Raw genomic sequence first — 23850 nt, 5'->3', positions numbered from 1 at the left:
TATCATTGGTCCGGGAAGATACCACATACAGTGGAGCAACTAACCCCATACCTCACAACTACTGAGCACACACACTGCAATTACTGAGCCTACGCACCTAGAGCCTGTGCTCCACAACAACAGAAGTCACCACAATGAAAAGTCTGCATTGCAATGAAGAGTAGCCCCTGCTCACTACAACTAGAGAAAGCCCGTATGTAGCAACGAAGACCCAGTGGCAGCCAAAAATAATTTTTTAAAAAAGTATTGACACTTCAAAACTGCCTATTTTCTACAGATCAGTTAGAACTGTATTCATGTTACTCAAGTCATCACACCATGTGTAATAACTTTCTTTAATGAACCACAAATAAAAGCCATGGGGAAATTTTAAGGCCTTTATTGTGGCCCTTTAGGTATAAGGAAGCTTCACTAATAGGTAACTACTATATTTCTGTGCATTTCCCAGGTGGCTCAGAGGTAAAGAATCTGCCTGCCAATGCAGGAGATGCAGGTTCAATCCCTAGGTCGGGAAGCTCTCCTGGAGGAGGAAATGGCAACCCACTCCCATATTCTTGCCTGGAGAATACCATGGACAGAAGAGCCTGGCAGGCCACAGTCCACAGGGTCACAAAGAGTCAGACATGACTGAGCAACTGAACACACATGCACTGTGTTTCTGCATCAAGTTAATTTGGGAAGTAAGTTGTATATTCATCCTTTTTTTTAAGAAATGAGGATATAATTTCAACCAACTCAACTTAGAGTTGAGGTTATAGACATCTCATGATGTCAGCAAGTATCTTCCATATTTAGTTTAAATGGTATTCAATTTGAAAGAGTCAAGAGAAAACACTCATCAGAAACACTAAAGGAAATTGAGAGGGAGGTGCAAAAAACAAGCCACACAGTTTTAAAAATTAATTGTATGCTATATGTTCACACACATGAACTGTCCAGAAGTTCACATGCTTTTGTATTTTTTAAGTATATCTACTTTAAAAAGAGAGGGGGAGAAGAAAGAAAGAATCAGAAAAAGGCAACCTTTCAACATTAAAAAAACCCCATAAATCTCAGATTCTAATTTAGACCAACATTGTAATGGCATCATTAAAGAAGTAACAACTATCACTGTATTTTTTCTTAATTTTGAGTTGCTATGTTAAGAAGAATCATCCTAATTCCTTTTCTACCACAATAGATACATGTGGAAGAAACTGAACCACCTGAATATGGATGCATTTGAACATATTCATGGATGAATATGTTGCACTACGTGTAAGTTATCCCTTCATATTTCAAGGATATGATGCCTTGTTCAGGTTTTCAGGCTTATATTTTCTTAGAGATCAGCCTTTAAGTTTTGGGCTTGATTCTCCTCATCTGAATTATTAGAGATGAAACAAAGAACTTCATGGGGGAGGTTCTCATCTTCCTAGCAGTTGGGTTAAGCAGGAAAGGTGAGTTTAAGAAAGGAGTCAGGTTAGCAGTAGCACTGACCAAAATTTGCTCAGAATCAACACTGCCAGAACACAAGCTTCAGGTCTCACATATTAATTGATTTTTTAAAAATCTGTAATCCTTCTTAAACAGATAGTTTTCTAGTCTCTCAAAGTAGAGCTGCACATTTAACTCAATTCTAAATTAAAACAACTGGAGAGATTCTATTCCCATATAGGTCATTACAAAGTATTGAGTAGAGTTCCTGGTGCTATACAGTAGGTTCTTATTAGTTATCTATTTTATAGTAGTGTGTATATGTCAATCCCAATCTCCTAATTTATCCTTCACCCTCCCATATACCTCATTTGTTTTCTACATCTGTGACTCTATTTGTAAGTCAACTATACTCCAATAAAAATTAATTTTAAAAAACTGGGGAGTATAAATAAATTTAAATATTCAGTTCCTTAAGATCCTTATTTGTTTGAATTCTATGTTTTAAAAAACATACTCACCACATGCAATTGACAGGTAAACTTGAGAATCTGGTGTCTGATGTAGGATGCGAAATGGAGCTACTTTTGCAGTAGAGTCTAAGACTGAATCAAGAGTCCCAACCAAAAGTCCTGTTGTAATAAAGAGACTGTTGAAACAAGGATCTTACAAGAGATAAAATCAATATCGCTTCACATGAATAACAACCAATGGATTTTTTTAAAATTTCTAACTCAAAGCTTCTTTACAGAGATTTTTTTTAAAGAAAAAAGTACAATCGGGATGAAGAGATTACAGTGTTCCAGTGTCAGGAGTGCTTTAAAAATTATCTTTCAATAAAATAATATGTCAGATTCATTTGTCTAAACCTCATGATATATTTGTAGCACTTATTTACCTCCTTTACAAGGTTATGTATAAAGCAGATAAGAATGTAGATTCTAGTACCAGAAATTTCCTAGGTTTGAATCCTAGTACTAACTTGTGTCAACTTGACCCAGTTGTACTTACCTTTTCTTCATTCTCATTTGTAAAATAAGGGGGTAAAACTGGAGCCTACCACAAAAGGTTGTTGGAAAGATAAAATGAGTTATTATTACACATAAAACACTTAGCACAATGTTAGCACATAGTAAAAGACTCAATGTTAGCTATTGAAGAAAAACAATGGATTTTAACAAGATAAAAATCTTGATTAATTAAAATGCTTAAAGGGGATTTTTTTCTTTTTAACATTTAATTCCTCAATTTCAAATTCAAGGTTTTGATTATTTAGCTTCAATTTAATTATTTGATATTTCCTACTCCTCCTAGAATAAGTTTCCTGTTTTCCTAATTTCTCCCTTAAAGTCTTTGCATAGCAAGTCTGGGGTTCCCTGGTGGCTCAGTAGTAAAAAATCCACCGGCCAATGCAGGAGACCTCAGTTTTATCCCTGGTCCCGGAAGAGTCCACATGCTATGGAGCATCTAAGCTTGTGAGACAACAATTAAGCCAGTGCTCTAGAGCCAGAGAGCCACAACTAATGAGCCCATGTGCCCTAGAGTCCATGCTCCGCAACAAAATAAGCCTGGGCACTGCAACTAGAAAGTAGCCTGGGCTCTCTGCAACTAGAGAAAAGGCCCATGCAAAGCAACAAAGATCCAATACAGCCAAACATAAATAAATAAATAAAAACTTAAAAAGTCTCTGCTAAGCAAGTCTCTTTTTTACCTAGAAATGTAAATGGAAGTCTTATAGCCCAGTGTGGCTAATCCAAATTCTATGTTTTCTTCAAGACCCAATTCCCCTGTGAAATCTTCATTGGCAACCCCAAGCAATTATGCCTTCCCTTGTCTCTGATTATACACAACACTTAAAAGTCTGTATGATACAACCCAGCATTCTGATTATTAGGTTAGTTATTACAACTACTTTCTAAGTACTTCATGTATATTAATTTTGCCTCCTTACCTAGATTATTAGTTCTCTGAGGACAATAACCATGTCTTCTACCTCTAGGTTTCTATCCCTAACTTTCAGGAGCAAAATTTGTTAACTTATCAGTGAGATGGCTGAGAAACATAAATCAATCTTTCTTTTCTGGAAGCTTTGACTGGTTGAGTGTTGGTTTTACTTTATGAGGCATTCCTCTTTGATTTAGCATACAGACTTAAGAAAAAAATAACTCAACTATAAAACAGGCCTTTGGCTATTTTCCTATCTTTACCCACTTAAAAGGAGTTAAGATTTCAAGCAAGATTTGAATGAGAATATAGGTACATTGGCAGATGTGAGGTAGGGAGTTATTATAAGCATAGAGGGAAGTAAATTAGAAGAGTAGAAGATAAAACAAAGAAATAAAGAGAAACTTGGCTCAGGTGAAAGGAAAGGGTGGGAGAGAGATGTAGGAATTGGTAAAAACAGGGGTCACAAATGCAGCATATCAATTAGCAGTCTTAAAAGGCAGTCTTAGAAGCAAGATTTTGGCAATCACAACATGTGCAGATTATAGAAAAAAGCAATTATCTGATATGAAAAAGTTATAATATGAATTGAAGACTAAGAAAAAGAAATATGAACACCCAGACAAATATTATGAAAGAGATGGTACAGGGGAAGAGAGAATTGGAATGAAGACCTGAGATACAGGAAGTGATTCTATGTCAACTAATGAGGGAATTACTGAAGAGTTGGAGATAAAAGGAAAAATAAGTCTATCACTCTCAGTATGAAAAAGTGACTGTGAGAAATTGGAGATCTGGCTAAGAGATTAGAATAAAGTAAGAAAAGTGGGAGCTGGTGAAAAAGAAAAGTGGGAGTTAAACATATGCAGATAGCCTCTTCAGAGCAACTTAACTGAAATTATTCAGGAAATAGAAAAAAAAGGAGGATGTTTTCATTTTGAAGATGGGAAAGTGAAAATACTAAAAAGAGGCAGTGAAAGAAAAACAAAAGAAGGAACTATCTTCAGATTGAAAAAATGGAATCATGTATATGAATGCCTGTTTATATAAATAAACATGCGATGACTTAACAAAATTGTCAAAATAAGGAGTTCAAATAAAAGCATTCATTAAAGACAGCACTATTAAGCTGCTGGATTTGGCTCCCATGAATTTAAGTTCTAAAAAAGCTTTCAAAAAAGTTTTTGCAAATTTGCAAGGAAAATTATTTACTGCACATTTTGCCACAATTCAAAGAAAAGGAGCTCAAAGTCTATTTCCTTCTTCATATACACTAGAAAAAGCAGTATTAGAAGAATGGGAAAAAGAACAAAGAGGTAAAGAAAAGTTTGGCTCAGCTGAAAGTTAACATGGAGTGTGGATGTGTGAGGAGGCAGAAAGGAAAGGAGAGACTACAGATCATTATTTCTGAGTAACATAAGAAAAATTAGTTCTTCGATAGAAAGTTTGAGACTGGGAACAAAGTAGTGAAAATCACTGGCATGAAAGGTCACTGTTTTTGCAACAGAATTGTTTGCAAGATTATAAGTGCTTTACACTATGCAGAAAGGAAACTGGTCAGTTTTGGTAAGTGCTTTAAATCTGGGAGCTAGTGCAAAACCATGCAAAAAATAATTTGGAAGCTAGTGCAATACATTTCAAGTTACTTGGGGAAGTCTTGAAGCTTATTAAGCTATAATCATCATCAAGTCCCTGCAAGTCATTCAGGAATTAATATGTACCAATGTCTGGGTTCTAGAAGTGCAAGAAAATAAGCAGAGAACTTTGGGTTGCTTTTCCATATAAACAGAGGTTTATCATCTGATAGCCTGAACATCCAAGGTCATGAATCAGCCTACATATAGGAAGATCTATAGCAATAGAAACGGGCTTCCTTGATGGCTCAGAGATAAAGAATCTACCTGCAATGCAGGAGCCTCAGGAGACATAGGTTCAATTCCTGGGTGGGAAGATCCCCTGGAGGAGGGCAATGGCAACCTACTCCAGTCTTCTTGCCTGGAGAATCCCATGGACAGAGGAGCCCAGAGAGCTACAGTCCATAGGGTCACAGACAGCTGGACATGACTGAAGTGACTTAGCACGCATGCATAGCAATAGCAAATTGGGAAAAGAATACTGTCTGTCAGCTGCAGGACAGAACAAGAGAGTTAAAAATATCAAGAAACTCAAAAATCATTTTTTGAATGTCTATAGCTGAGTAAGGTAATGTTCTACACCCTGTTAAAGGAAACCATCGCCATAGTTGATATGAAATATTTTTTATTAAGTGATACAGCAAGATAACAAAAAGCAAGGTTTTATGATTTCAAAAAACAGACAACTTGCAGGTAATGAACTGTTCATGAACCAATTTTTGAATGGATAGAGATAGAGCATCACTGATGTCAGAGATGAAAAAATATCCTAGCATGTCATATGGTCCAACCACCAACACATTCATCTATTCTACAGTATCCCTGATTGGAAGCCTAGCTTTTCCCTTTTTAACTCCAGAGTTATCCCAAGGGAGCCTATTGCATTGGTGGGAATGTCTACTAATTAGAAACTTATTTCTAAAATATTTTTACAATTGACCCGTGAACAACGCAAGGGGTTAGAGGTATTGACCCCCACGCAAGTCAAAACTGCATATAACTTCATAGTCAGCCCTCCATGTCTGCAGCTCCACATCCACAGATTCAACAGACTGAAGACTGTATAATACTGTTGTATTCACTGGGGAAAAAAGTCATATAAAGTGGACCCATTCAGTTCAAACTCCATGTTGTTGAAGGGTGAACTGTAAATTTCTAGATGTTATATAATAAAGCTAGCTTCATGAGCTTATGACCTGTCCATAGGGCCTCATGCCAGAAGGGCCCCATGCTTGCTTTAATACTCTGCTGTTACATCTTTAAATTCTTAATTTTTTAACATAGAGCCCTGCACATTTTCTTTCTTCTTCCCCCTGCATTTTCATTTTGCACTGAGCCACATACATTAGGTAGCCAATCTGGGTTACAGTGGTTATCTCTGGGCAGCAGGATGATGCGTGGTCATTATTTTCTTTTTCACACCTATACATATTTTCTGAAATGAACATTTTTTTACCCTTTACGATAGAAAAATGAAAGTATTTCTTACACACTTTTAAAAAATAGAAAATGATGGTCTTCCTTAGGGTAAATACTACTTTTGCAACTTTGGGGCCATACAAAATATATGCTCTATTCAATATGGTAGGACTTTAAATGTTATTAATACGATTATAGTTTTCTTGTCTCCCTGTGCTTATTCTTCTCATCTACTGGCTTAAAATATACCTAGTTCTTTCATCTGTTTGTTGTAAGAGATTGAGTCTCTTATTATTTCTCTTAACATACATATTTGTCAAAGTCTCATAAAATGTGTCTTTCAAACCTGAATATGAGATAAGATCTGAACAAATGTAGGGTTTTTATACTGTAGGCTACATGGTTCTATTAATGCTGTCAAAGATCATACTAGGTTTCTAGTCATGATGTCATATTATCATCATACTAACCTTGTGATAAATTAACCTACTTTGACCTTTTTCACAAACACAAGCACCAACCTAGGTATTCTCTGTCCTGTACAGTTGATTAAAAAAAAACATAAATACAGTTTACGTTTACCTATGCTAAATTTTATCTCATTGATTTCAACTGAGCTTTTAACTTGTCCAGATCTATCTGAATCTTGACTTTATTTTCCATGATAGTGATTCTCAACTGTAACTGCAAGTTTGAATTATTTGGGGGAGGGATTTTTTAAAGATTTATTTATTTTAATTTACTTTATTTTTGGCTGTGCTGGGTCTTCGTCACTGCACAGGCTTTTCTCTAGTGGCAGCAAGTGGGGGCTACGCTCTAGTTGTGGTTTGAGGGCTTCTCACTGTGGTGGCTTCTCCTGTTGCGGAGCATGAGCTCTAGCGGGTGTGGGCTCAGTAGTTGTAGCTCCCTAGCTCTAGAGCACAGGCTTAATAGTTGTGGCACAAGGGCTTAGTTGCTCTGGGGCACGTGAGATCTTCCCCGATCAGGGATTGAACCCATGTCTCCTGCATTCGCAGGCAGATTCCTTACCACTGAGGCACCAGGTAAGCCCTGGAGGAGTTTTACAAACTACTCAAGCTCAACTTTTAAAACCACTAAAGCCTGCTACTACTACTACTACTAAGTCGCCTCAGTCATGTTCGACTCTGTGCGACCCCATAGACGGCAGGCCACAAGGCTCCCCCGTCCCTGGGATTCTCCAGGCAAGAACACTGGAGTGGGTTGCCATTTCCTTCTCCAATGCATGAAAGTGAAAAGTGAAAGTGAAGTCGCTCAGTCGTGTCAGACCCTTAGCGACCCCATGGACTGCAGCCTACCAGGCTCCTCCATCCATGGGATTTTCCAGGCAAGAGTACTGGAGTGGGGTGCCATTGCCTTCTCCGACTGAAGATTCTAATTTAATTCAGCTGGGATAGGGCCCAGGTATTCTATTTTTCCTTAACTGTGTTTTATAAAAACTTTCAAAAAGAGAAGAATAAACTAAAACTTCTATGTGCCCATGACATAACTTCAATAATTACCAACAGTTTGCCAATCTTCTATCGTTATTCCCTCCTAGAGTACTTTAAAGTAAATCCCAAATATCATATCATTTTACCCATAAATACTCCAGTGTCATTTAGTTTGTTTAAAAAGGTTCTCAGTTGAATCTAACATGCAGTCAGTATTGAGAAAACTGATCTATGGTATTAACTGTCACTTTCAATTTTCAGACACCTGCAAATCTGATAAACATTTTTTTCTTATATTAGGTTAATAATAATATGAACAACTAGGCTAAGTGTTGGAGGAAGGGACACTATAAAATAGCCAAAGCTTGGTACTCATTATCATGTGCTAGTTTAGTACACTTTCATTTGACAAGTGGCTTTTTCTGCCTGTACACTAGATTGAGGACATTGTGTAAGGCAACACTGCTCCAGCTGCAGAAGTTATTAAAATGCACTTCCTAATACAAAGAACATTTAATTTCCATTCTAAGTAAAACACTCAATTATAAACTTTGACAATAGAAATGACTGTTGAAACTTTATAATGGATTCTGTATCTTGTCTTCAGTTGCCAGGTTTACCAAGTCAAACAAGTACACCTTTACTGAATTTTTTATAATCTCAGGTTCATTAAATGTTGATGAACAAACTAATTGGTAAACTTAGTAGGAAATACATTCAAATAGGAGAAAGTAATGTTCTCAGTAAAGGCCGTAGGTCTTCCTCTTTCTACTGCTTTTGCTGCCAGTTCTAAGTCCTTAAAACAAGATTGTGAACTCTTCTTTTACAATAATCCAACAGACATAGTTGACATTTTGAAAGCACTAAAAGCTTTTAGAAAACAGTTAATAAAAATAATTCTCTTGCCTTATTTTCCCTCTCCTTGCATTTTTTACAGACATTTACTTGAAAACTAGATATACATAAGCACTCATTTCCTTCCCTAACTGAAAATAAAGCTTTGTTTCATTAAAGGATTTAGAATTTTGTAAAGGTAAGTAATTGAGCATAAATGGTAGATTACCATGTCATGGGGAAAAAAAGAATATAAGAATTATCCATCAAATACATCTATACTTCTAAAGATTAAAACAGAGAAATATGAAAATTGTTATCATCTTTATTTACAGCATCTTAATACACTTCAAGACTTATGCATCAAGGCGCAAAAAGACTGGCCCTCAGAAAATTAAAGAAAATAACAACATCTGAATTCCTAGGGGCAAAGCAAAAAGCAAGTGTGGCAGCAAATGGAAACTCATATATAGTACAGTATTTTAAAAACATTGTTTAGAAGAACTAAAGCTGGCTACTGGTTGGGGCATAGACTTGGATTACTGTGATATCACAATGGTGTGATCACTGACCTAGATAGAGCCAGACATCCTGGAATGTGAAGTCAAGTGGGACTTAGAAAGCATCACTACAAACAAAGATAGTGGAGGTGATGGAATTCCAGTGGAGCTATTTCAATTCCTGAAAGATGATGCTGTGAAAGTGCTGCATTCAATATGCCAACAAATTTGGAAAACTCAGCAGTGGCCACAGGACTGGAAAAGGTCAGTTTTCATTCCAATCCCAAAGAAAGGCAATGCCAAAGAATGCTCAAACTACCGCACAATTGCACTTATCTCACATGCTAGTAAAGTAATGCTCAAAATTCTCCAAGCCAGGCTTCAACAATACGTGAACCATGAACTTCCTGATGTTCAAGCTGGTTTTAGAAAAGGCAGAGGAACCAAAGATCAAATTGCCAACATCCGCTGGATCATGGAAAAAGCAAGAGAGTTCCAGAAAAGCATCTATTTCTGCTTTATTGACTATGCCAAAGCCTTTGACTGTGTGGATCACAAGAAACTGGACAATTCTGAAAGAGATGGGAATACCAGACCACCTGACCTCCCTCTTGAGAAATCTGTATGCAGGTCAGGAAGCAACAGTTAGAACTGGACATGGAACAACAGACTGGTTCCAAATAGGAAAAGGAGTACGTCAAGGCTGCATATTGTCACCCTGCTTATTTAACTTATATGCAGAGTACATCATGAGAAACTCTGGGCTGGAAGAAGCCCAAGCTGGAATCAAGACTGCCAGGAGAAATATCAATAACCTCAGATATGCAGATGACACCACCCTTATGGCAGAAAGTGAAGAGTAACTAAAAAGCCTCTTGGTGAAAGTGGAGACTGAAAAAGTTGGCTTAAAGCTCAACATTCAGAAAACGAAGATCATGGTATCCGGTCCCATCACTTCATGGGAAATAGATGGGGAAACAGTGGAAACAGTGTCAGACTTTATTTTTGGGGGCTCCAAAATGACTGCAGATGGTGACTGCAGCCATGAAATTAAAAGACGCTTACTCCTTGGAAGGAAAGTTATGACCAACCTAGATCAGATCAGTCACGCAGTCGTGTCCGACTCTTTGCGAACCCATGAATCACAGCACGCCAGGCCTCCCTTTCCATCACCAACTCCCGGAGTTCACCCAGACTCACATCCATCGAGTCAGTGATGTCATCCAGCCATCTCATCCTCTGTCATCCCCTTCTCCTCTTGCCCCCAATCCCTCCCAGCATCAGAGTCTTTTCCAATGAGTCAACTCTTCGAATGAGGTGGCCAAAGTACTGGAGTTTCAGCTTTAGCATCATTCCTTCCAAAGAAATCCCAGGGCTGATCTCCTTCAGAATGGACTGGTTGGATCTCCTTGCAGTCCAAGGGACTCTCACGAGTCTTCTGCAACACCACAGTTCAAAAGCATCAGTTCTTTGGTGCTCAGCCTTCTTCACAGTCCAACTCTCACATTCATACGTGACCACAGGAAAAACCATAGCCTTGACTAGACGAACCTTTGTTGGCAAAGTAATGTCTCTGCTTTTGAATATGCTATCTAGGTTGGTCATAACTTTCCTTCCAAGGAGTAAGCATCTTTTAATTTCATGGCTGCAGTCACCATCTGTAGTGATTTTGGAGCCCAGAAAAATAAAGTCTGACGCTGTTTCCATGGTTTCCCCATCTATTTCCCATGAAGTGATGGGACTGGATGCCATGATCTTCGTTTTCTGAATGTTGAGCTTTAAGCTAACTTTTTCACTCTCCACTTTCACTTTCATCAAGAGACCAACCTAGATAGCATATTCAAAAGCAGAGACATCACTTTGACAACAAAGGTCCATCTAGTCAAGGCTATGGTTTTTCCTGTGGTCATGTATGGATGTGAGAGTTGGACTGTGAAGAAGGCTATGTGCCGAAGAATTGATGCTTTTGAACTGTGGTGTTGGAGAAGACTCTTGAGAGTCCCTTGGACTGCAAGGAGATCCAACCAGTCCATTCTGAAGGAGATCAGCCCTGGGATTTCTTTGGAAGGAATGATGCTAAAGCTGAAACTCCAGTACTTTGGCCACCTCATTCGAAGAGTTGACTCATTGGAAAAGACTCTGATGCTGGGAGGGATTGGGGGCAGGAGGAGAAGGGGACGACAGAGGATGAGATGGCTGGATGGCATCACCGACTTGATGGACATGAGTCTCAGTGTACTCTGGGAGTTGGTGATGGACAGGGAGGCCTGGCGTGCTGCGATTTATGGGGTCGCAAAGAGTCGGACACGACTGAGCAACTGAACTGAATTGAACTGAAAGCTGGCTATGATTTTGGTTAGTTTAAAACAAAAGGGCAACTAATTTAAGGATAAAAATCAACAAATGTGATTACCTCCTGTTTTAAAACTTCACTTTTTTATACTGGAGTGAAAGAGAAAAAAACAAAACCATCTAGACTGAATTCAATGGGCAGTGGAGACAAAAAACAACAAAGGTTTCATTCTCAAGTCCTTTTGAATTTCTATCTCCAGTTTTCCAGGTTTTCCTCTTCTATAGATGAGGGCGTTGCTCTTCAACAGAACTTTCTGGTTGCTAAGGGCAATATATCTTGAGTTTCCTATTTTCAGCCACAAATAAGTAAATCTGGAGTACTTACTGTATCCCCCACAACTGCCATCTTTTGCTTCTGCACTAGCATATTATTCCTCTCTACCAAGCCACATCCCAGATCTTGTTAGTGCTGAGAGATGGCTAATTTAAAAAAACAATCCAAACTGGCTTTTGACAAGTTGCTCCACAGATGTCACACTTGAATTCTGCCACCAGAATACCACCTATTGTTATTAATCACTGCTTTTAGGAAATCTTTGTATCATTTAACAGGAAATTAGATAAAGCATACTTTACACCAGATCTGGCCCTGGAAAATTGCTTTGGGAGTTTCAAATACTCCTCATGCATGACTATTTATAAGCCACTCACACCAGGCAGATATTATTACTGACTACCCCAATAATTATATATTTGCTTGCTTACTTATTATTTGTCTGTCCTACCAGATTATAAAGTCTATGGGGGTATAAGTTATTTTTGTTTTATTCACCACTGTATACCCAACACCCAAACCAGTAGCCGGCTACCACCCATTTGTCTGCTTCTTTTCACAGTGAAATTCCTAGACAGAATTATGTATATTCAGTCTGTTTCAAATTATCTGCTTGGCTCATGTACTCTAGTCCCTCTGGTCTCTACTCATAGGTCACCTTAAGGAAGCATTCCTAAACCACACTTATCTAAACTACCATCCCCTCCCCTCTCTATTACTATACCTTACTTTATTTTTCTTTATAGCATTTACTGCTACCAGCCATATATTAATTTGCCTCCCTCAACTAAAATGTTAGCCCCATGAGAACGGGGATTTTGTTTTGCTCACTGCTGTTATCTGTAGCACCTAAAACAGTGCTTGATTTTTAGAAGTCACTTGGTAATTATCTGTTGAGTATTCACATTTATTGTCACCCTGTTTATTTAACTTATATGCAGAGTACATCATGAGAAACGCTGGACTGGAAGAAACACAAGCTGGAATCAAGATTGCTGGGAGAAATATCAATAACCTCAGATATGCAGATGACACCACCCTTATGGCAGAAAGTGAAGAGGAACTAAAGAGCCTCTTGATGAAAGTGAAAGTGGAGAGTGAAAAAGTTGGCTTAAAGCTCAACATTCAGAAAATGAAGATCATGGCATCCGGTCCCATCACTTCATGGGAAATAGATGGGGAAACCATGGAAACAGCGTCAGACTTTATTTTTCTGGGCTCCAAAATCACTACAGATGGTGACTGCAGCCATGAAATTAAAAGACGCTTACTCCTTGGAAGGAAAGTTATGACCAACCTAGACAGCATATTCAAAAGCAGAGACATTACTTTGCCAACAAAGGTCCATCTAGTCAAGGCTATGGTTTTTCCTGTGGTCATGTATGGATGTGAGAGTTGGACTGTGAAGAAGGCTGAGCACCAAAGAATTGATGCTTTTGAACTGTGGTGTTGGAGAAGACTCTTGAGAGTCTCTTGGACTGCAAGGAGATCCAACCAGTCCATTCTGAAGGAGATCAGCCCTGGGATTTGTTTGGAAGGAATGATGCTAAAGCTGAAACTTTGGCCACTTCATGCGAAGAGTTGACTCATTGGAAAAGACTCTGATGCTGGGAGGGATTGGGGGCAAAGAGGAGAAGGGGATGACAGAGGATGAGATGGCTGGATGGCATCACTGACTCAATGAACGTGAGTCTGGGTGAACTCCGGGAGTTGGTGATGGAAAGGGAGGCCTGGCGTGCTGTGATTCATGGGGTCGCAAAGAGTCGGACACGACTGAGCAACTGATCTGATCTGATCTGATCTGATTCACATTTAGGATTTACTCTTACCTGAGGTGCTCATATAGCAGCAGCAAAAGGAGGTAAACTGGGCAGATTTTCTAACATAAAAGTAATATAAAATCCATGGCATAGCTGTATAGCAACATGGGAAACAGTATAGTCCTATTTATTTTATTAATTTTTAGCTTATTTTACATCCATATTCCTTCCACAGCTGTCCACCAGAAGCATGGGCTTTCACCAGCTGAATGGTTATTTCTTCTTCAAGTATTATGTTTTGAAAAATATAACATAGACAACTAGAGTTGCACACACTCTTAGACACCACTCAGAAAGACAAGTGATGCTTATATCTATAGAAACACTGTTTGAGGACTTCTGGGTTTGGGGTAATAATAGATCAAAAAGAAATGCTGTCCTGCTATTTTAGTCTAAGTCCTCTTAAATATCACTGTTTTGATTTTGCAGTGTTTTGATTTTGCAGTGTTATCGCTGCATATTGTATAGATCATGGCATCCAGTCGCATCACTTCATGGCAAATAGAGGTGGGGGGAAAAGTGGAAACAGTGGCAGATTTCATTTTCTTGGGCTCCAAAATCACTGCAGACAATGGCTGCCGCCACAAAATTCAAAGATGCTTGCTCCATCGAAGAAAAGCTATGACAAACCTAGACAGCATATTAAAAATCAGAGACGTCACTTTGCCAACAAAGGTCTGTCTACTCAAAGCTATTGCTTATCCAGTAGTCATGTATGGATGTGAGAGTAGGACCATAAAGAAGGCTGAGCACCAAAGGATTGATGCTTTCGAACTGTGATGTTGGAGAAGACTCTTGAGAGTCCCTTGGACAACAAGGAAATCAAACCAGTCAATCCTAAAGGAAATCAGTCACGAATATTCATTGGAATGACTGATGCTGAAGCTCCAATACTCTGGCCACCTGATACGAAAAGCTGACTCACTGGAAAAGACCATGATGTTGAGAAAGACTGAAGGCAGGAGGAGAAGGGAGCAACACGGGGTGAGATGGTTGGATGGCATCATTGGCTCAATGGACCTGAGTTTGAGCAAACTCCGAGAGATGGTGCAGGACAGGAAAGCCCAGCATGCTGCAGTCCATGGGATTGCAAAGAGCAGGATATGACTGAGTGACTGAACAAAAACTACTCCAAATCAATTTCTATAAGCTGTTGTTCAGTTATGAAGTCATATCTGATTCTTTGTGACCTCATGGACTATAGCATGCCAGGTTTGCTCAAACTCATGTCCATTGAACCAATGATGCCATCCAACCATCTCATTTTCTGTTGCCCCCTTCTCCTCCTGCACTCAATCTTTCTCAACATCACGGTCTTTTCCAGTGAATCAGCTCTTCGTATCTGGTGGCCAAAGTATTGGAACTTCAGCATCAGTCTTTCCAATGCATATTCAGGGTTGATTTCCTTTAGGATTAACTGGTTTGATCTCCTTGCTCTCCAAGGGACTCCCAAGAGTCTTTTCCAGCACCACAGTTCAAAAGCCATCAATTCTTCAGCACTACGGGCTTCCCTCATAGCTCAGTTGGTAAAGAATCCGCCTGCAATGCAGGAGACCCTAGTTTGATTCCTGGGTCAGGAAGATCCACTGCAGAAGGGATAGGCTACTGACTCCAGTATTCCTGGGCTTCCCTGGTGGCTCAGCTGGTAAAGAATCCACCTGCAATGCAGGAGACCTGGGTTTGATCCCTGGGTTGGGAAGATCCCCTGGAGTAGGGAAAGGCTACCCACTCCAGTATTCTGATCTGGAGAATTCCATGGACTATACAGTCCATGGGGTGGCAAAGAGTCAGATACCACTGAGCGACTTTCACTTTCAAGCCTTCTTTATGGTCCAACTCTCACATCCGTACATGACTACTAAAGAAACCATAGCTTTGACTATACAAACCTTTGTCGGATACAACATGGGAAAAGTAATTACTAGGAAAAAATGGTACAAATATAGATCCTTATTTGCTCTTCAGGTAAAGAAAATGGCACTAACAAAGACAGAAATATAGATCAATGGAACAAAACAGAAAGCTCAGAGATAAATCCATGCACCTATGGACACCTTATCTTTGATAAAGGAGGCAAAAATATACAATGGAGAAAAGACAATCTCTTTAACAAGTGGTGCTGGGAAAACTGGTCAACCACATGTAAAAGAATGAAACTAGAACACTCTAACACCATACACAAAGATAAACTCAAAATGGATTAAAGATCTAAATGTAAGACTAGAAACTATAAAACTCTTAGAGGAAAACACAGGCAGAACACTCTCTGACATAAATCACACCAAGATCCTCTAGGACCCACCTCCCAAAATAATGGAAATAAAAACAAAAATAAACAAATGGGACCTTATTAAACTCAAAAGCTTTTGCACAATGAAGGAAACTATAAGCAAGGTGAAAAGGTAGCCTTCAGAATGGGAGAAAATAATAGCAAACGAAGCAACTGACAAAGAATTAATCTTCAAAATATACAAGCAGCTCATGCAGCTCAATACCAGAAAATCGAAAAACCCAATCAAAAAGTGGGCCAAAGAACTAAACAGATATTTCTCCAAAGACATACAGATGGCTAATAAACACATGAAAAGATGCTCAATACCACTCATTATTAGAGAAATACAAATCAAAAACACAATGAGGTATCATCACATGCTGGTCAGAATGGCTGCCATCAAAATGTCTACAAACAGTAAATGCTGGAGAGGGTGTGGAGAAAAGGGAACCCTCTTACACTGCTGGTGGGAATGCAAACTAGTACAGCCACTATGGAGAACAGCGTGGAGATTCCTTAAAAAACTGGAAATAGAACTGCCATATGACCCAGCAATCCCACTGCTGGGCATACACACCAAGGAAACCAGAACTGAAAGAGACACGTGTACCCCAATGTTCACTGCAGCACTGTTTACAATAGCTAGGACATGGGTGCAACCTAGATGTCCATCGGCAGCTGAATGGATAAGGAAGTTGTGGTACATATACACAATGGAGTATTACTCAGCTATAAAAAGCAATGCTTTTGAGTCAGTTCTAATGAGGTGGATGAAACTGGAGCCTATTATACAGAGTGAAGTAAGTCAGAAAGAGAAACACCAAAACAGTATATTAACACATATATGTGGAATTTAGAAAGATGGTAACAACGATCCTATATGCAAGGCAGCAAAAGAGACACAGATGTAAAAACAGGTTTTTGGACTATGCGGAAGAAGGGGAGTGTGGGATGATTTGAGAGAATAGCACTGAAACATGTACATTACCATATGTGAAATAGATGGAGAGTGTAAGTTTGATGCATGAATCAGGGCACTTGAAGCCAGTGCTCTGGACAGCCTAGAGGGATGGAGTGGAGAGGAAGGAGGGAGGGGGGTTCAGGATCAGGGGGCACATGTGCACCCGTGGGTGATTCATGTTGAAGTAAGGCAAGAAACACCACAATACTGTAAATAAATTATCCTCCAATTTAAATTAATTAATTAAAAAAATGGCACTAAACAAATCATTCCTTTATCAACAGATAAATGAGTGTCAAATGTTTAATCAGTTGCTCACAAGTTTCAAAACTCATTTGATTCACGTAACATTGCCCCGAGATACTGAAGATAAGTTCTGTTCCCATTTTACACATGACAAAGCTTTTATAAAACAATCACAACTAAACAGACACATAAAAATATTAAAGAATCAGGGAAGATAAAGGAAATAGGGTTAATGGGGTACATGGATTCACTGGACTAGGTGGTGCATTCATGCATTTGTGGATTTTGGCTTGTAGTTGACTTACTAAAAAGAAAATCTCATTAGGGTAACCCCTGGGGAGAGCAAATCACACAGTGCTCACTTCCCTTTCTGGAAGTTCTCAAGTTTTCCTTAGCAAAATATTCCTGCATTCCATACTCACAAAGGATACAGGTGAAATTAAGTAAAAATTACCTTCAAAGATCTCTTTGAATGATATGACAAGAACAAACAGGTCTGTAGGTTTTGAAAAATGAAGGTTGGTCAGTGTCATCACTTCTTAGTATTCTTTTTTCATTAGAACAAAATCTACTTGACAGCAAATATTAATTTCCCACTTACATTATAAACCTCCAATATCTTAATCAAAAAAAGAAAAGAAATCAACCTCTTTGCACACAATCCACATCATTATCACTTTAACTCTTGAGGATTGAGGATTGATGGCCCTAAGGTGAACTGGAGTGGTGGTTCCCAGGCTATGCTTAAGGGAGGAGAGACCCTAGCAGCAAGCAGAGGAGGGAAAAGGGCAAGAGAGCAGTGTATTAACAGGTATGTGAAGAAAGGCCTGAAGCTCACAGGTATGCACTCAATAATCCTTCCATTACTACCTAGAAAAAGTGGTGACACTGACCATCCTTTATGTCTCAAAACCTCCTGCAAAGCTGTCCTTCATCATTCTAAGAGATCTTTAAAGACAACTGTTTACTGGATTTCACATGGATACACGTTCCAGGAAGGGAAGACGAGAGGGGAGCATACAGTGTGATTTGCCTCCCTAGGGGTTGCCCCATGGGATTTTTCTCTTTAATAAGCCAAAATGATATTTATTAATTTACACTGTGGTGGGGTGGGGGCGGTAGACTGGGTGGGAGGGTTGATCTTTCCTTATGTAAAATGAAATGTCAAGGCCACTATTTAGCACCCAGGTCCCAGTAATGAGATATCTGGGAGGCCAAAATTTTATCAGCTGCTTCCTTTGTAAGTATGGAATGCAGGAATATTTTGCTAAGGAAAACTTGAGAACATTTTCAGAGTTGGGTCCTTGAGTTGGGAGTAGGGAAAAGGGAGAGAAAAACTTTGTATTTTTGAGGGATGGTCATGAAGAACTTTTTTAAAGGTTACCTAATTGATTTTTATGTGTGTGTTTATTTATAACTCACATAGTGATTTATTAAGTTTATATAAATATCATAAAATGGGAAGCTCATTTCAAATGTTATCATGTTCTAGTGTTTACAGATGGTTTAATTTCAAAGTAGCAGTGCCAAGATGCAAGAAGGGATAAGGAAACATCTTCCATTTTCATGTTTCATTTCTTAGTCTAGTTCTACATCACAAAAAAGTAAGGTCTACTGAAGGAGACTGTCAGTCTAACACACAAGAACCTGCTCACACTATTCAGATATGGAAAATTCAAGAGTCAAATACTGGGACTTCCCTTGTGGTCCAGTTACTGATACTCTGAGCTCCCAGTGCAGAGAGCCAGGGTTTGAACCCTGGTCAGGGAACTAGATCCCACATGCTGCGACTAAGACCCAGTGCAGCCAAATAAATAAATTTTTTAAAAAAAGAGTAAAATACTCTCAACAAACTATCTAAATTAAAGCTTCCTAATTGGCAGACCTTCCTAGGTCCCATACTAGAGTATTTAATAGAATGTAGCCCCATAATTTCACTCATGTAGTAGCTCCCATCTGACAAGCAAGTTGTTGATTTGTGCTTAATAAGCCAAATATGCATAAATTATTTTTAATTACATAAAGCCAAGTGGTAAGTGCCAGAGAAAAGTCATTACCCTTATCATCCAGGAGGAACAAGGAATACTGCAAGGTAACTACAAAAATCTAGAAGGGTTTATTACTTCTCTAAATGAAAATCACTTTATCTGAAAAATAATCTTATGTATAAAAAATTTTTCACAAGATATTCCACCCTGCTGGGAACTAGGACAATTAAGTAAGATACAGTTAGGCAAATGCTAAGTAATCTTACCAAATGCTAAGATATCCACTAGAAGTGTTGCAGAAAATTTAGAAAAGGACTTCAGAATTCTAACTTCCAAGTTAGTCACCTGCTAAAACCATCCTAGGGTTCTCTGTTGCTCCAATTCCATTACTAGAATTTTTAAAAAAAGAGCCAACTAACTTCTCCAAGTCCACAGCTAAATTCTTACATTGGTGGTGCTTATTGCCAATTATCACATGGCCAAGAAATGAAATCTTAAAAAAAAGTACAATATTAGAATCTCTAGGTGTTCATTTTCTTCATTAAAATAAAATGTATAAATGAAATTCTTAAAGGGGGAGCATGTAGCATTGGATTTTAGCAAACAAAATGGACAAAGGCAAGCTTATACTAGCACAGAATCAATCTCCTATGAGAGCGAATCCAAATGTGTATTTGTGGTAAAGCACAGCAAAGCTGTTGGGTTCACAATTTTAAGAATACACTAATTGAGCAGCCATGAAAATCAGCACACACTTTTGCTCTGGACCAAAAAGAACCAAATAAACCTTAAAAACACCTCCTTGCTCCATTCTGAGCCATCTTAATTTACACGAAATATAATAGTGGTAACTCTCATGTGGTAATTTCAAGCATTCTACCACACCACAGATAAAGACAAATATGCTGAGATACGAACTGACCACAAAAATGGGGCTATACCTGTTCTCATCATACAGGTGTGGCAGAAATCTTGGTTTATTTCTTCAGACAAACCCTCTCTTCTTTTACAGAGATGGGGCTAGAGTAAATGCAAATGGGTGGGAGACAGGTAAGAAACTGGTGCAACTGATGCATGCTTTAAGAAAAAGCACCTCAAAGGAATTCCCTGGCGGTCCAGTGGTTGGGACTCCCGGGCTCTTGATGCCAAGAGGCCTGGGTTCAATCCCTGGTCAAGAAACTAAAATCCCACAAGTCACGCAGCAACAAACAAACAAAAAAGACAGCGTCAAATGAAAACCCAAATAAAGAAAACAAGGAGTGATTATATAAAGAAAATTTGCAACAAGTAAAAACATATTTACTACTACATAATAGTGATTTGCGGAGAAGGCAATGGCACCCCACTCCAGTACTCTTGCCTGGAAAATCCATGGACGGAGGAGCCTGGGAGGCTGCAGTCCATGGGGTCGCTAAGAGTCAGACATGACTGAGTGACTTCCCTTTCACTTTTTACTTTCATACATTGGAGAAGGAAACGGCAACCCACTCCAGCGTTCTTGCCTGGAGAATCCCAGGGACGGAGGAGCCTGATGGGCTGCCGTCTATGGGGTGTCACAGAGTCGGACACGACTGAAGCGACTTAGCAGCAGCAGCAGCAATAGTGATTTGATTCTCAAAAATCTGATTTACCTATTACTTTTCAGGAACACAGTAGTTGTAACAAAGTGACATAAACTTTGGTAAATGTGGACAGGAGCACCAGAAAAATTCTGGTCAAATAAAATTATGGGGAACCAAAATTTTATGCTGTAACACTGGGCTGGAAAATATATTTTAAATATATTCTGATCTGTTTTCAATGGACTCAAATGGGCAAATTACATCACTGGGTAATTATGAACATTGATTCTCAAATTTTAATCTGGAAAATATATACATCTACTAAATGGAAAGACTCCTCTGCAAAATAACACTTCTAATTTTTGAAAATTATAAAGTGGCAAAACATGAAGTTTAATCAGGCAATTTTTGTGGCGGTATTTTCAAGAGGGCTCTTTTGGAAGCTGAATAGGATGAATAGCTCATGCAAGATATTTTTTTAAATGTCCCATAGGACCTCAGAATTCTCACCACACTACCTGGATCTTGAAAAAAAAATAAATAATAGCACATGTTCATCACCATCTCAACAATACACATTGATTTGGCACCTATTTATTTCATCCTCTCAACTCTGAGGTAGACACCATTTAACAGAAGAGAAAAAGCAATGCCTTCAGTTATTTGGTTCTAATTACAATTTGCCTGGTTTAGCAGTTACAGGTCATAATTATAATTTGCCTGGTTTGCTGATTATTTCCCTCAAACCCGACCCTCTGCCACTTATCTCGATTATGAACACTTCACAGACAGGGAACTGAATATTAATTATCTTTGTATACTAGCATTCCATATGGCACACAGTAGGCTCTTAAGGTTGAATGAATGAAAGAATTTGTCGAACATCCTTCAACAGGAGATTATGATGGGACTAACAAGCAGGTTTTGAGACACTTCCTTTTCATTCCATCTCGCTGCTGAATTAATCCTGGACCATCACTTCAAGGCCACAATATCGAACTATAAGTTGTCACGAAAATGAGCTCTGGTCTCTCCAGTGACCAAAAGTTTGCACCAAAAGTTTGCACCTGCCCAAGAAGGCTGGTCTCAAAACAAAGTTCCCAGACTAGACACAAATAGAGTTCTTGATTTGTAAATCAAAGAAGTGAAGGCAGGATGGATTAGGCGGGAAGAGAAACTTCCGTTTGTTCAATCGGTTTGCTTTACAACCTTGGCTCTGAAAGAAAGGGTAGTCAGCGCCAAACACTCAAGGAAGAAACGAGTTACAACGGTTACTTTGGGAGGGGATCCCAAGGATCGAAAACTTGGAGACAAAGTGAAAAACGCTAAATGGGGAGGAATTAGCAATTCTGAGACCTACTCCTCACCTTCCCCCCGCACCGCGACTCTCCCCTCCCCCCGCCCAACCCCGACTCCCGAATCTCTCTTTTGACGCCGATCCCCCTAGATGTGATTGGAGTTCCTCCCTTTCTCCTCATCCGTCCTCCCACACAATTACCCCCCACCACCACCCCCAGGGTGGTGGCTAAAGATGGGGGAGGTGGGGAGGTTGTGGAAAAAAGTTAAGTGCACAACTGCGAACTGGCCCTGATCACTAGCCTAAAAGCGATCTGCCCACGTCTAACGCTTGTCACCAGCCCCCTCCCCCATGGGTACTCTGCCTCTGAAAAAGCCCCTCCTTTACCTCAGATTCTTCCTAGGCTTCAGAAAGAACCCCCTCCTCCCTTTCGCCGTCCCATCCAAAGACCGACTGCTGGTCCAGGGAGGCGTTCTTAGGACTCAGTGAGGGCGACGGAAAGGTGGTGGTGGTGGGAGAAGAATCCGAGTCCCACCCACCCCCACCCTCCCCGCCCAGGGTTTAGAATCAGGTGGCGGGCGGCGACGAGTAACTGTCCCTCACCTCCTTTTAAGTACCAGAAAACACGGGGCCCCAGGCAGGGAGGGTGGGGGTAATGGCCACATCTTACCTGTGAGTCCCCCGCCGCCTTCCTCCCCATAGCCCCGACGCCGCTGCAGCACGAAGTAGTCATTGGACCTTTCCATCATCCACAGCTTCAGCGCATTTTTCAAGAGCACTTCCTCGGGCTTCAGCCACATCGCGAGGAACTTTATGCCGCCCTGGAGCAGCCACCTAGATACCCTCCTCACCTCACCCCTCCACTCTTTTCCTCCCCTCTACTTCTCCTCCCACTAAATCTGCCTCAGGCGGCAGCCGCTAGAGTTCTGCTTTTCCACACTTCCCCCAACCCTCCCTTCTCTCCCACGTAGGCAGCGAGATTGCCAATTCCCTCCCACAGCGCTAACGCCCGACTGGGAAATAGTCCTGTTCCTTTCTCTTCTGGGAATTGTAGTTTGCTTCCCGCTTTTCTGTACTCAAGCACTTGGAGCGCGGGACTACACTTCCCACAATCCATTGGGGTGAGAGCTGGGTGCGCGTGCTTTCAAAGCGAGTCCAAGCCACCAGTTCAGTGGATTTTGCCAATCGAAAGTTTAAAGCGGTTTTTGGAGCGAATAAGTGAGGCCCGGGTATAGAGGTGTTGTTTCTTCTCATCCTTTTACAGCTGAGGGTGTTAAACTGTAGTAAATAGTTTCCGGAATTTGGGAGTAACGAACGGCCATTCTGGGAAGGAGCAGTAGCGGTAACTAACGTAGCTCAGTCGTGTCCAACTCTTTGCGACCCCGTTGACTATAGCCCACCAGGCTCCTCTGTCCATGGAATTCTCCAGGCAGGAATACTGGAGTGGGTTGCCATTTCCTTCTCCAGAACTAACGTTTAATACGCTCTTGCTGCTGCTGCTAAGTCGCTTCAGTCGTGTCCGACTCTGTGCGACCCCATAGACGGAAGCCCACCAGGCTCCCCCGTCGCTGGGATTCCCCAGGCAAGAACACTGGAGTGGGTTGCCATTTCCTGCTCCAATGCATGTAAAGTGAAAAGAGAAAGTGAAGTCGCTCAGTCGTGTCCGACTTCTAGCGACCCCATGGACTGCAGCCTACCAGGCTCCGCCGTCCATGGGATTTTCCAGGCAAGAGTACTGGAGTGCCATTGCCTTCTCTTACTATGTACTAAGCGATTTCACTTACAGTGTCTCACATAATCCTTACAGAAGTCTCACAATGTATATCTCATTCCCCACTCTGTACATAAACAAATGGGCAGTCGGGTTCGGTGACTTAGCC

The 23850-nt window shown here is 40.1% G+C and overlaps 1 protein-coding gene across 1 annotated transcript in view; it reads right to left on the bottom strand.

Annotated features, from left to right (window-relative positions):
* Positions 1 to 22907, bottom strand: part of TBC1D8B (TBC1 domain family member 8B) — a 77734-nt gene extending 54827 nt beyond the window's left edge. The window contains exons 1-2 of the mRNA XM_019955442.2: positions 22641 to 22907; positions 1938 to 2048 (exon numbers count right to left, since the gene is read on the bottom strand). Coding sequence (XP_019811001.2) covers positions 1938 to 2048; positions 22641 to 22770 — 241 coding nt within the window. The 5' untranslated portion in view covers positions 22771 to 22907. The remainder of the gene's footprint in view (positions 1 to 1937; positions 2049 to 22640) is intronic.
* Between the last annotated feature and the right edge of the window lie 943 nt (positions 22908 to 23850).

The sequence above is a fragment of the Bos indicus genome, chromosome X (genome assembly GCF_029378745.1).
Source record: "Bos indicus isolate NIAB-ARS_2022 breed Sahiwal x Tharparkar chromosome X, NIAB-ARS_B.indTharparkar_mat_pri_1.0, whole genome shotgun sequence".
NCBI classification, from domain to species: Eukaryota; Metazoa; Chordata; class Mammalia; order Artiodactyla; family Bovidae; genus Bos; species Bos indicus.
This window is presented reverse-complemented; position numbering and strand designations above follow the sequence as displayed.